The 13,520-nt window shown below is 43.9% G+C and overlaps 1 protein-coding gene across 2 annotated transcripts in view; it reads right to left on the bottom strand.

The window, feature by feature from the left end:
* LOC8039313 (ras-related protein Rab-8A) overlaps positions 1-13,520 on the bottom strand; it is a 180,136-nt gene that overhangs the window by 54,334 nt on the left and 112,282 nt on the right. For both annotated transcript variants that reach the window (XM_042289998.1, XM_042289995.1), the window contains exon 3: positions 13,032-13,092. In XM_042289998.1, coding sequence (XP_042145932.1) covers positions 13,032-13,092 — 61 coding nt within the window. The remainder of the gene's footprint in view (positions 1-13,031; positions 13,093-13,520) is intronic.

Here is a 13,520-nt window from a genome sequence, read left to right on the forward strand (position 1 = left end):
GGGGTCACAGTGCTTACAAACCGACACGCGGAGCGCGGCTCTGCTGTCCAACGCGGTCGGAAGTCCGCGCATGCGCGGAAGCTGTGCGGGCAAAAGCGGTCAGGCTCTCATTGTTTTCGCCATTGGGTTGTGTGGCGTGCACTCGTTGTTAACGTTGTAGAGACGCTTTTAGCTGTATTTGTGCGTCGTATTTCCTGATAACATATGTCGTATGTTATGCCCGACAATTTGAGCTCGCTACCCGAGCCTGAACGGTAGCGGTATCGAAACAAACTGTGCGTGGACGGTGTTGCCTTCGACGAACCATTTGCCGTAAACAAGGCCTGCTGGACTCCCGACGTGAGGTTGCTGCCACCGACGTCGATGGCTCACGTCGTCGTTTATTTAGTTGTTTTTTTCGCCAAGCCAGTTCACGGCCAACACGATGCAGGCGTACACGTATCTCGAGGATGAGCGGACTGTGGGTCTGCGGAAGTGTATTTATTAATTGATTAAATTCACACAGAGTCTTCAAGTACCATACTTCCCCTACCCTGATGACCACAAGGCATGACAAACGGTAACGCTTTGTCCGTTCTGCAGTCTTGGTGGTAACACGTTACAAGTAACAACGTTGCCGGTAAAGCGTTACTTTTTTCAGTGACGGGTAACGTACTTACGTCACTATTTCAAGTAACGGAGTGACGTCACTCGTTCTACTTCTTTCTAAGTCTTAAAGAAATTACACTTCAACTTTTTCCGTGTTTCTATAGGCGTCAAACCATGTGAATTACTAAGTTTTCTGCGTTTTTTCTCGTGAGTATTTAGGTGATACCATAAAAAAAGACAAAATAACTATGTTCAGTTTCTACATGAACCAAATGTTTCTTGATATATGAGCTTATGCATACCTGTACCGTCAAAACAATAAAATGTGTAAAATCATAATTTAAAAAGTAACGCAGAAGTAACGTGCCCTATTTTTTATCGGTAGCGGTAACGCGTTCCTTTTATTTTGAGGTAACGTAGGTCGGTAACGTGTTCTTTTTATTCGCAAGTAGTGGGTAACGTATTTCGTGTCTTTTTTTCGGTAACGCCTACAACACTGCCGTTCTGTCGCCCAACTCCTTACGCTTCTATAGCACGGGCGTAGCGAGCCTCCGACGAGCGCTTGGCCGGTGCTTTGTGCGCGAATACCGTGGGAACTAAATCCGGGCGCCCTCGATCAGACGACGGTTTCCCTGCACATAAGCAAGCCTTGGGACGGAGATTGAAATGGAAGCAGCCCTTGCCTTCAAGAAAGTGCTTGCCGCACAAAGATCGTTCGCGCGAGGCGGCCATTCTTTTCGATTCACGGATATTATCGATCTTCTGTGCTTTTCAAAGTCCGCGAAACTCACTGCATCACTTTTTTTGTACTTTTCGGTGCAATTAACGGCTGCACAGCTTCGCGGCATGCTCAAATGCTATGACGCCCATGCGAAACGTGCGCCCTTCTGCCCACACCACCCGGCTTCGGCGCGATCGCAGCGCCGCCGCAGCTCCGTGACGTCAAGCCCGCGTGTCGGTCTTGGGTCTTTACATCGTACAAAAGAAGATTTGAACGCGAGTCACCGCGAGATACACGCTTCGAATGCCGCATGGCCATGAGTTCAAAGTGAAACTTGCGCACGCGGCATTCGAACCACACTCTCAGAAATAGGGGGCGTAGTACTTACACCCCCCTTGTCTCATAAATACACCCCAAAACTTCAGTTCGCCGTACAGCGCACTGTCGTGGAACCGAAAGTTTCAACTTTCACGAGCGGATTGATAGCCGAGTGGTACAACTGGTACAACCGGCGACGCTAAGAGTGCAGATAATTACAAAAACAATTACGTCACATTATCATACCTCCATCTTGCCTATCATACCTTCATGGAGTCATAAGAGATACTTAAATAAACCGATTATTGGTGATTCCGGTGCAACGTCGCCTTCGCGTTTCTCCCTAAAATTGCGTCTTCTTTGACTTGACTTCACTGCAACCGGGGTGGGCGTAACTGGGGCTCGGTGGCCGAGAGTGTTACTGGACTGCAGCTCGGAGCACGTGCAGCGCTAAATCGCGTTGCGGAACCCAGGATCGCTGCCCGTTTCGACCTGGATGAGCATCGTATGCCCGGCAAGCGGTTGTGTATCGCGATGCACGCTAAAGACCCCAGGCTAGCAGTGGTACTGCTCTGGCCTAATTTCTCATCGACAGTGGGCACACCAGATGCCCACACAAAAAGTAATGACAGTACGATCCGCGTTCCTGTATTCGAAAGAAAAAGGAACAAAGTTGTTATTTATAGTAACAGATACAAGTAACCCCAGTGCGTAGAGCAGAAACTGCTGCGCTCGCCGACACGCACTATATCTACCGCACGCGTTCTGAGTCAGGGCAGAGTAGATTTCGCTCTCGGGCGGCGCAGGTTGGGCTTCCGTGTTTTCGAGGCGCGCTGCCTTTATCAGCGGAAATGACGGTAGTCGCCCACGCTATCGCTCCGAAGCGTCTCGACGCCGCTTGGTGGGCGCGCCCGAGGAAGCTCGCTAATGTTGCCGACGACCTTTCCGATTTTGCACCTCGCTGTTGAGTGTTGTTTGATTTCACTTGGCAAGAGCGCGTGGAACTTTTCTTTTTTGTTTTCTCCATTTGAACTTGACGGAGAAGACGAAGGCGCGTTGCTGACGGATACGCCGCTGCGATGAAGTGCAGTAATCTTACAATGCACGATCAAAAAGCCATGCGCGCGCAAATGCGCGCTTGTTTTTGTTTGTTAGTGCGTTTGTGCACTCATGTTTGTGTGTATAGCTGTGTGCGTGCGTGCGCGTTTGTGTGTGTTTGTGTGTGTCCATGCGCGCGCTCGTTTGTGTGTGTGTGTCTGTCTGTGCCCGCGCGCGTAATTGTTGAACGCGTGTGTCTGTACGCGTGACCATGATTGTATGAGTGTGCGTGTGGCAGGAAAATGGAGAAAAAAAGATATCGGATAGAAAATGAACTGAAACTAAAACACCAGCAGACGCAGGACAGCCCTCTATTGCAACATCCTTTGATGTCGCTAAGAGCTCTTCGCATTGTACATCTTGATTTAAAGCAAGGCGTTCATAATTCAAGGCGACTCTACGTCAACTTTCTTACAACGTTTTACAACGCGTTAACAGTACGTTTGTTTTCTGAGTCACGCATATACATGTACCCGCTCACAATTTCTGAGAGCATCATCTTGTGCGGGGGCGACGGTCGCTGATTTAAGAGGAGACGACGACGGAATCACTGGAAGCGCATGGTCACCTGGACACTCGATTCGACGCCAACGCACTCGTGATTCATATCTGTCGAGTCGTCGGCAAAGGATATGGTGCGTGAAACAAGGGAATGCCCTATTCAACTTGTTTTGTTTTTTTTTGTTTTTCTCGCAAGGATCGATGGAGGTAATCTCAGCAGGGATGCATGTTTGACATCTGGGTGAGGGAAACGACCTCTCAAGATATAGTCGTCTGGACTGTTAACACTTTTCGAGAATAGCGGTGGAAGAGTGACGTCGCTCGGAGTGGAGACTAGCGGAAAGCGGTGGAAAAAACGGCGCGATTAAAATCGCCTTTTGTTTTTCTTCCGTCGAAGCACGATACGCAGATGAATTATTCCCAGTATGCGCGACTGTTTCAGGAGGCATCTATATTATCTTATCGTTTATTTGCCTCAACTTCGAAATTCGTTAGATCAAGGCGCTATAGAAGCAACTATTTGATTGACAGTTTCTCCCCGTTCGCATCATTGTATTCGCGTTCGAACGCAAGTAACACGTATCCCCAAGGTTCTGCGTTTTCGAATAATTCGGGATACCTCCTACACTTCTATCAATTCAACCGGTTACAAGGCCGAAGGCCTGTCTGATTGGTTGAAAAGGATGAGTAAAAATGGGGATAGGATTTTCATTATTCGTTTCCATATTTAGCTATTTCCATGGCTTACATCACGCAAGTAGTGAACGTCCGGCACTTTTCTGACGGTTGACGAACCGCTAACCACACAGAGGTTTTTATTCCGGGCCAAGGTACCCTCGAGTGCTGACAAAGAAACGAATGCGGAGAGCTAGTCGTCTGCTTCTTTCGCAGGAATTGCGGTGACGTCAGAACGACGCCGAGCTCTGATTGGTTCTGACTGAAAGGATAGACCTCAATGCTAGATGCCTTGAGGTCTATTCACTATTTTTTTGTCTTTAATTAGCCCATGAAATCTCGGCGTTCTGGCATCCTCGACAGCTCTGTGAAAGAAGCAGACAAACTTTCGCTTCGCATAGGAGGCCACATATCGTACAAGAAGTTTTTCTTTTAAACGTCATACTTCGAAGGCTATTCGTGATTACCTTTTATTGTTTAGAATCTACAAATTAGAAATATAACGAAGGAACACCATCAGTGTATTTACTTTTCTAACAAAAACTTTTTTTTTTGACTGGATAATGTGATACATCATACGTGTCATCCGCATTTAATTCTTGCGGGCTTCTATAGCTCCGATTCCGTCAGACCCTGTCCCCGGATGAACATGGCACGGTAATACTTCGCTCTCGACAAAGGGGTTTATTCACTCACTAACTGCCTGGGCGGTTTCGGGGTCGGGGAACGGTCACCAGCTAGCCTTTGGCTGTCAACAAGGTCGTCTCGGACAGGACTAGTATGCTTGGACTGTCAACGAGATTGGCTCCAATAGAACTAGAATGAGGCAGACCGGTCTATGCAGGTGCCCGGGAGCTGGTTTGGCTTGCCACTGCAGCGGAAGAAATACATGTACACATAATGCTTGAAAACAAACATGAAGGACGAGGTATTTCCTCCTGCCTTTGTCCTTTCTTCTTTTTTTTTTCTTTTTTTGCTTTCTCTTTAGTCTTGTAGCGTAACCACCACGCTCTCCTTCATCGAGTGTGCCATCTTAGCCTTTTATTTTTACCGAGTCTGAACTATGTCTTGAACAGAAACTTGCATCGGCGTCGGTAATTGAAACTTGCGTCAACGTCTCGCCTTATTTCACCGGTGGTGCCATCACTTCTTTTGAGGGCGATAGCAGAAAAAAAGCTTGATATGCCGTTAGGTTTCCCAACTCTAGTTGTTGGGTGGTGGGCTTTTTTCTAATACTGCAGCTGGTCATCAACAGATGTACTCACTTCCTTCTCCAAAGAACTTAGCCAGCAAGGTAAACGCGCAGCTTCGTACTAAAGTCCCGTTAATCTTGACATTATTAGCAAATGCTCGATGTAAAAATCAAGCCGGTAGCTTAAAAAAAAAATTCGGGAGAAGAAGGGGGGGGGGGAGGGGGTGGAATCGTGCCCCACTAATTGATGCTACCCCCCCCCCCCCCCACACACACACACCTTGCTACGTGCCATGGTCAAAGCTGTGATTCGTGTAACAACTTCAGATTCTTATTTGATTCGTCTTAGATGGTCTTAGTATTCAGTGCGACGATATTACTGTTTCGTTTGCGTCATGATGTGTGACCTTGCAACACTGCGAAGTGAGCGTTTAATATTGGCGTGAACACTGGAACGACCCTGAGTCACTCTCTGCAGATATTCTCGCTTTTTCTTTGTTTGTTTCTTTAGGATGGTATTATCGGTCCCTATACACAGCATCAAAGTAAAATAAAAAGTAAAAAAGAAAAAGACACGAAGAAAATGATTGAATTTTACTACACTATATTGCACATAATTTTACAATAAAAATAAAAATGTGTGGTTCTATAAGCGCGGAGCTTTCTCCTGTAGCCTCTGCCACGCCAACACTTAAAGTGAAACGGACTATAGTCGTTTAGACAGCTGAATTGAGGATTAAACAGTTTAATAACAAAATGGGAATGTAAAACACATGTCCAATATCAAGAAGAAGAAAAAAGAAACTTTTTCACTTCTCCGCTTAACGAAATAGGTGGGACTTCATTACAATCTCGCTCTGTTAATTAAGAAAAAGAGTATCTGAAGATTAATTTTTGGAACACCTTTGCTGTTCTAGACATTTAGTGCGCATGTTGCGGCTTCTTGGCGACATGCTTTTGTTTTAATAGCGTTTTTTAAAAATGTTAAAAAGACCAATAAAAAAAGCTTGAGATGAATAAATACCATTCCTTGAGAATAACATTATCAATCGGGAATGTCAGGGCACGTGTGTGACCTAATGTGACTAAATACCGATTTGTAAGAGGAAGTTATTAGAGAACATATGTCATGCAATGTACAGGATTCAGCCAGAATGAGCTAGATTCTTTTAGTGAGGCATAGTTACTTTGAATTCTGTCCATAAAAGTTCGCAAGTTATTTTTTTTTTTATTATTATTCAGCAGTCAAAAGTGGGGCGTGATAAAATACAGTGCTGAGCACTTCACTTCGCATTTGGTGCCATCTAAGGGATTACGAAAGCCACACGGGTGTACGGCGACCAGCACGAAAAACTGTATTGCATTGCGATGGGCAACGAGGAACGAGTCGAAGCATCTTGCAAAAAGTAAACGTTGAATATAATCTCACTCTAGCTACTAAATTTATGAAATGCAAAATCGAGTACGTACAATGTATACGTGTAGTGGGCGGCGAAAAGGATACAACGAAATACTTTCATGCAGGAATTCGAACACTATGTGGCGCTCCGTCACGCCCGGGGCGGCTATCAATATGGAAAAGAGGGGTCCTTTGGTTGCCGCTCTATATTCACATCAGCGCGGACGACGAGGCTTTGCGACGCTGTGTAATTAATCCGGTAGCGGACCTTCGTTCCTCATTTTCCCATCCTACCTTATATATATATATATATATATATATATATATATATATATATATATATATATATATATATATATATATATATATATATATATATATATATATATATATGGGTGATTTCATCTCAAAAACGTGTAGGCGAAAAGGGTCGAAGTTTTAATTTCGCTGAAAAAAGTATCAATATTTTTTTTATGTCTATGGAGAGCCCAAAACACGCCCTTTATATATATTATAAAATCATTCAGCTGTACGAAATTGCCTTTGCGGTACGTTTACGTTAATAGTATGCGAAAACCAAAAAAGAACCAATTTTAAAAACAACTTTCTTAAAAAAAAAAAAAATTTGTTTTTTGTTAAATTGTAGATATAATAGTTGTCTACTCGAAAAGCAAGTTGAGAAAGTGTGTATTTTGTTTGTATGTTCTATATTGAAGCATCAATATCGTACAAAAAAGTGTTTTTACACGGCTCAAAACGGACTTGCGAATTGCTCGTCTTCACAAACTTGGAAATATTTTTGCCTTTTTGCAACGTTCCCACATAAAAGTGAAATACAATAGTTCCACCGCATTATATTTATTGATTATTTAAATTTTATTATAGGCGGCAAGTTACATTAGAGGAGTTCAAACGAGAAAGCAACACTTCTTAAGAGACCAGCAGGCGTCGTAAATTTTTAATGTGTAGAAATCGGCAGCCGTCGTATTGATTCGGGGCCTTCATTGGTCTATATGAACGTCCCGCCCTTTCAAAACCAGCAGATGACCACGACCTTTCGCGCTCGTTGTGATAGATATATGAGGTCCCGTGACAGTAAAGCGAGCAGCTAGCGCACCCTGCATGTGTCACGAGGAGTGAAATGGTACGAATGTGTCGTTGACGCGGCGAACAGTGACGGCCACGCAGGAGGAGTCAGTCAGTCAGAGTATTTCAGAAGGGAAAGCAAAGGAACTGTTGCCTGGGAGGATGAGGACACCACGGCCTTACAATATCGACGGTCAACAACAGTTCAGCCGGCCAAAACAACGCCGTGTGCGCGCTAAAACCGGTTGCACGGGACAAAAATTCCGCAGACGCACATACGAAGATGGGCCGGTTTCGTTAGGGATGTGGAAAAATTTTTAAACCAGCCATCCGTGATACCGCGTTATTGCCGTGTATTTGCAAATAAACGATAGCGCGTATTTGTCCCTGCTTCGAGCGCCCTATCCTTGAAACGGCCGTGCTCTATCTATCTCCGCAGAGATCCGTTAGCACCGAAGGGTTATCTTTTTTAAAAACAGCAAAGCCCGGAGACTAACGTTAAAAACGAGCGTGTTGGTAAATATAAGGACAGAACGAGCGGGTTGGTGGGGATAATTAAATTTGAGGAAGAAAACGTTTCTCGTTTTCTTCCTCGTTTTCCCCTCTCTTTTTTTTTTCTCAAGTTTAATTGGCAAATATACTTGTGTTTATTCTGCCCGGAGACTAGTTGGGTCGAAGTCGGCCTCCTTGTCAACTATAACCGTTTGTGAAGAGTGGTCTTCTCCCGAGATGAAAAGTTAGCGCCGGCTGACGAGTTCTTTTGAAAAAGGGAAGGGGAAAGAGAAAGTTTGAGTAACTGCATAACTACCTCGAAAGCTCCTCTCCCGAGATGAAGGTCTAGGCATGTTACGTGTCGGTTTCCTTCTCACGTATTGATGCTCGAATCTATTTTTCACCTTGCTCCGCGCAGCCACTGTTCCGCACGGCCGTCGGGGCTGTGCAGAACAAAGTGAAGAATAGATTCGAGCATCATCTGGACGCCGTCATCGTGCCAGGCTTCAGTGTCGTGGGACTGGACTCGGCGTCGGTCAGTTAGGACTTTTTTTAATTTCGTGTGTGAGAAACAAAGTTCTCCCCGCTGAACTTTGTTTCTCAGGTGCGGTTCTGTTGGACGTTTTTTTTTATGTTTTTTAATAACTGTTTGTTAGCATTGTTTAGTTAGGTTTATTTCGTCATGGCGTGGCGGACTGACGGTGCTGTAGAGAGCGTGTTTGCACGCATTTGGTTGTGTCCCGTTTAGGGAATGCCCGGAGGAGTTGCTTTTGTTCTTGCCGTGTGCGGCTGAGTTTTTCCGTCTTGATTAATTTTTTTTTTTTTTTTACCTTTACGTGTCGTCGACTTCTTTGTCTGACTCTCCACCAGGAGTGGACCTATCGACTTGCCACCGCTCAAACCTAAATTTTTTATTTTTTAATGAAATTTTTGTTAAGATCGGAGTTGGGCAATTTTATTCTTATTTATTTATTTTTATTCTCTATCCCTCTTCGTTACGATCTCTCCGTGTGTTTCGGACCGTTTCTGTGTCATCACTTTTGTGTATTACGGAAGTGAAAGGCCATTCCCTGTTGATCTGTGCGATGTGCGGTGAACAAACCCTAGCGTTTGGTTTCGGAAAGAATTGTATATAATATATTAATGATGTGGGTGACTTTCTATGTTTTAGTAATATGAGAGCTAAGAGCTAGTCGTGGTAGTTTACAGTGAAAGTTTTATAAATCGAAACAATACAACGTCTGCGCCTCTTCGATATTGAAGATCTACTAGGCCTGCTGATTTGATTAGATATGTTTCTCGTGGTTTCCCGCTCTTATCAAAACATAAATAACTATTCAGCACCACAACATGCGGTTATAATTGATTACAAAACGCAGCGAAAAATCCAAGAAAACTTTTTCACAATTCATAGAAACGCACGGGTCTCTGTCTGACTTACGTCTCGCAAAACAAAACGCCTTTTTCCGAAATTGAGGCTTGAATATAGAATATAAAAACAAAATGAACGCTCTATCCACTTGCTTTTCGAGTAGACACTATCATATCTACATTTTGGATTTCAAATTTGGTACTTTTTGGTTTTCGCTTAATATTAACGTAAAACATTACGCAAAAAAAAAAATTTCATACAGCTGAGTAATTTTATAAGACATATAAATAGCGTGCTTTTGAGCTCCCCATATACATAAAAAAATATCGCGTAACCCAAGTAAATCGCCAGTATTTAATTGTCGAAGTTCATCAACAATTAACCGAGGGGGCGTTTTTGACGTTTTTACAGAAAAAAAGCAAAACGCCTAAAATTATTTCATGGTATTGGAGCTTTTCACCTGTGCTGAGAGAGTGCTTGAGAAAAGTTATTATAACGTGGACTGAAAATCCACGGCGGGAGATCGAGCGAAACATCCGACCCACGACGAATGTGAAAAACACTGCTTTCCGCCGCGGCCTCTTTTAAAATTCGTAAGTCGAGAACAAAATATCCGACGAACTTGCGGTTTATGGCTACTGCGTTTTTAGAGACGACACCATAACATATATTTTTTGCAGCGAAATTGAAAATTTTACCTTTTATGCCTGCCTGCATGATTTGAGATGAAAACACCCATATATAGATATATATAAGCGTACAAATATCTTGGAACTCTAGGTTCAACAGTTGACAAGAAAATCTAATAGGTGAGAAACTGGGGGAGAAAAGAAGATAAGAAAGTGAGGTGACGTCACGGTACGTCCTCGTCTTCTCTTCCTCAGTTTCTCACGGTATAGCGATATAGTTTCAGGCAGTTGGAAAATTTAAAGAAGCAATAAAACTACAAAAGAAAAACAACTAGCGTGATGTTTTGTGCGCAATTTTAGACGAAAAGGCAATTCCGCGGCGATGTTTACAGGAAAGATTACCTCAGCTTTCCAAGGCTCGTTTTTCACTGGGTACATTTACGCCACCAGATAAGCTTATACGATTCATCGGCGATGTTTTGGGCGAGATAATGGCTAGGTCTCTAAACTTCCGGTTCTCATATCAGAGCTGGAACAAACAGTACGACACGTGCACTAATGGGGGCGGCGGAGAAAAGCTCACCGGAGAAAAGCTCACCGCAAAACCGGCGGATGCAAAGGAAAGCTCATTGATTTCTTTTTTTTTTTTTTTACTTAGCGGATTCTGCGTCAAACGTGCCAATTTAAAACAATTCGCATTCATCGCTTCATTAAAATATGTCTTCTTTTTTGTAATATTCTTGAAGTCCATTGGGCATATTTGCTAATTCTTCGGGAATTAGTAATCACCCATTTTGTTTATTAATGAAGCCGCAAGTCTAAAATCAGAACTTCGCAACATTTTATTGACAGCTGAAGGCTACGCTGTTTTCTTTCGGTTAATTTCACTAACAAACCTTTAGTTGCGAGAACAGCTCCGTCCTGTCGAGTTTGTTGTCTTCACTCCATCGTCGTCGTTTGAGCGGTTTTCATCTTCTGTAAAATTTACCAACTCGCCCTATTCGCTACCTTACAGAAGACGACTTCTTATATAGGTCACGAGTAACAATGGTGCCAGTCTGCAGCTCTGAAAATCATAGGTGGCTAACCGTAGAAGGGCACTATCACAAAAAGGAAACGTGTCGAAACACCAGCACGAACGGCTAGAAAACGTGCAGGTGCGTGGAAGAAATGAGCCTCGATATATTGCTGACTGTTTTATCCTGTTTTCAAAGGTTAACAAAAGCTTCAAAGAGAATTTCAGGCCCCGCGATGTTGCGCATACACTTTCGGATTTTCGTCATTTGCAGTTTTTTTTTTAGGTTTTAGGCAGACATTATTAAGTTTTCGAACTTGTTCCTGTTCTTCAAGTTTATAAAATTTTCAGCTAGGCTTTCGTTGCTTAGGGAGTAAACCACCGAAAACACTCTCCCGCAATTATTGATTTCGGAGCAATATACCCAATAAGCTTAACAAATATTACAAAAAGAACATTTTATTTTTTACAAAGCTGGCGAATTTTAATGATAATAAATTGATATATGTTACGCATGGTCCAACAGCCTCCATATAAAAAGAGGAAGAAAAATTGGTGAGCTTTTCTCTTCATACGCTCAATGGCCGGTGAGCTTTTCTCCGGTGAGCTTATCTCCGGTGAGATTTTCTCCGGTGAGCTTTTCTCCGGGATCCCACTAATGCAACCCTGTAACTTCAAGCCAAGACGCGCGACCCAACTTGCGTGAAAACTTGCAGAGACAATTAATCCTACTTACAGAAAGCAGAAATTATTCTTAAAAAATAACAGCGGACACCGTAACTTAATTAGCTTTGCCAAGTATGGCATTGTAATTGACAAAATATATTCGTTTAGTTTATGGAGTACGCTTGTGAAAGTATCGAAGGATGATGATCTCTTTCGTATCAATCATGGCACACAAAAATAATATCCTCCAGTGCAAAGGCAACGAACCCGTAGTAGTATTTTTCGTTTTCAAATGATTTAATTAAATTAAATTTTCAGCAGCTCATAATGATCTGTCGAAAATCATAGTTGTACCGGGTGTCCCAAGTATAGCAGCCAGGGTCTTTAAATCGACTGCAAAATTCGGTTTCGTAGCCTACCGCGCTACGATTTTGTGCAGCGTTGCCCACAGGTGGTGCATTTTTCCCATACAATTTGCAAAGAGCGAACTTACTCGAGGAAAAAGTAAAAAAAAGACAAAGGCTTAACTCCTATGGAAACGCAGCGAAGCCGCTGGTTTTCAAACAATAGGGCGCCTTATTGTACAATTGTTTGTCACGCCCTACGCTGACAAATAATTGTATCTTAATACACACATACAGTGCAATTCTATACCTTGGAGTGTGTTGTAGGGTGCTCTGAGCGGTCTTATGCTTACCTATTATTTCTCAAGTGGAAAGGCGTAGCCGGTACCGTCAAAGCGGCAACCAGTGTCTCCTTTTTTTATTTATATTTTTCTCGGTTATTAAAGTAAGTGAACACTGACACAATGGTCGAAACTTGCTACCGTATTTTGCATTTTATACCCTTTGTCGCATCACTTAAATCAACGTTTCAGCTCTTTCTTGTGTGTGTGCGTTTTTACGCGTGCATGAGCAACACATCCAACGCAACTTACAGATCGGTCCTTTGAAGTTTCGGAGCAACCACGGTCATATAGTCTACCGCTCTCGCCGACCAGGAGATCGGCCCGTCTTGGACGACGAGAGTGAATGTAGACTGGATACCAACTTCGCTTCCCGTTGATTCGGCTTCGGAGCGGCACGGCTCAAACGCGAGATAACAGGATTAGCCGTTTAGGCGAAAAAGATACCAGCGACCCGCCCGCCGGCTTGTTTCTTTTCTGGGAAGGTCATCCAACCCGGTCTGGAGTCGGCGTCGTGTTGGCGACAAAACAAAAAAAGAAAAAGAAACACACACGGCTGCGACAAGTTGGACTGCGAAGCGGAACGGAACTCACCATGGCTCCGCGATAGTAGGCCGTGGTCAGGGTGCGGAACCTCTCTTGACCCGCTGTGTCCCTGCGAAGAAGACGAAGAGACAAATAAAAACACAAGTAAACGAATTCGAGCGCGCTCAGTGAGTGCAGCTAACGGGGCGTACACAGATGCGCTGTACCCCGTTTCATCTTACGATGGACCGAGGGGAAGGAAGCCACGAGCCGTCGGAGCCAATCCGACGTTACTGGAGTGTGATCTTAGGGCAGTCGGATGGCGCCAAGTCAGCAAGTGGACCCGAACCCGATGCCGAGCGTCATTCGGCCCGTTGATTGGACACGAAGCCCAGCCGAACGCTTACGCAACACTCGTGTCCAAGCAGGGCGTTCGCTCGCCCTCACTGCGATGATGACGTAAATATTCTAGTGTGCAAGCTATGGTTATTCAAGAGTTGGACGCGCGGTTACGTGATGGGCCGTTGTGTCCCGTGTGGTCTATCAAACGGAACGTGA

The sequence above is a fragment of the Ixodes scapularis genome, unplaced genomic scaffold, assembly GCF_016920785.2.
Source record: "Ixodes scapularis isolate PalLabHiFi unplaced genomic scaffold, ASM1692078v2 PGA_scaffold0__279_contigs__length_252992795, whole genome shotgun sequence".
Classification (NCBI taxonomy): domain Eukaryota; kingdom Metazoa; phylum Arthropoda; class Arachnida; order Ixodida; family Ixodidae; genus Ixodes; species Ixodes scapularis.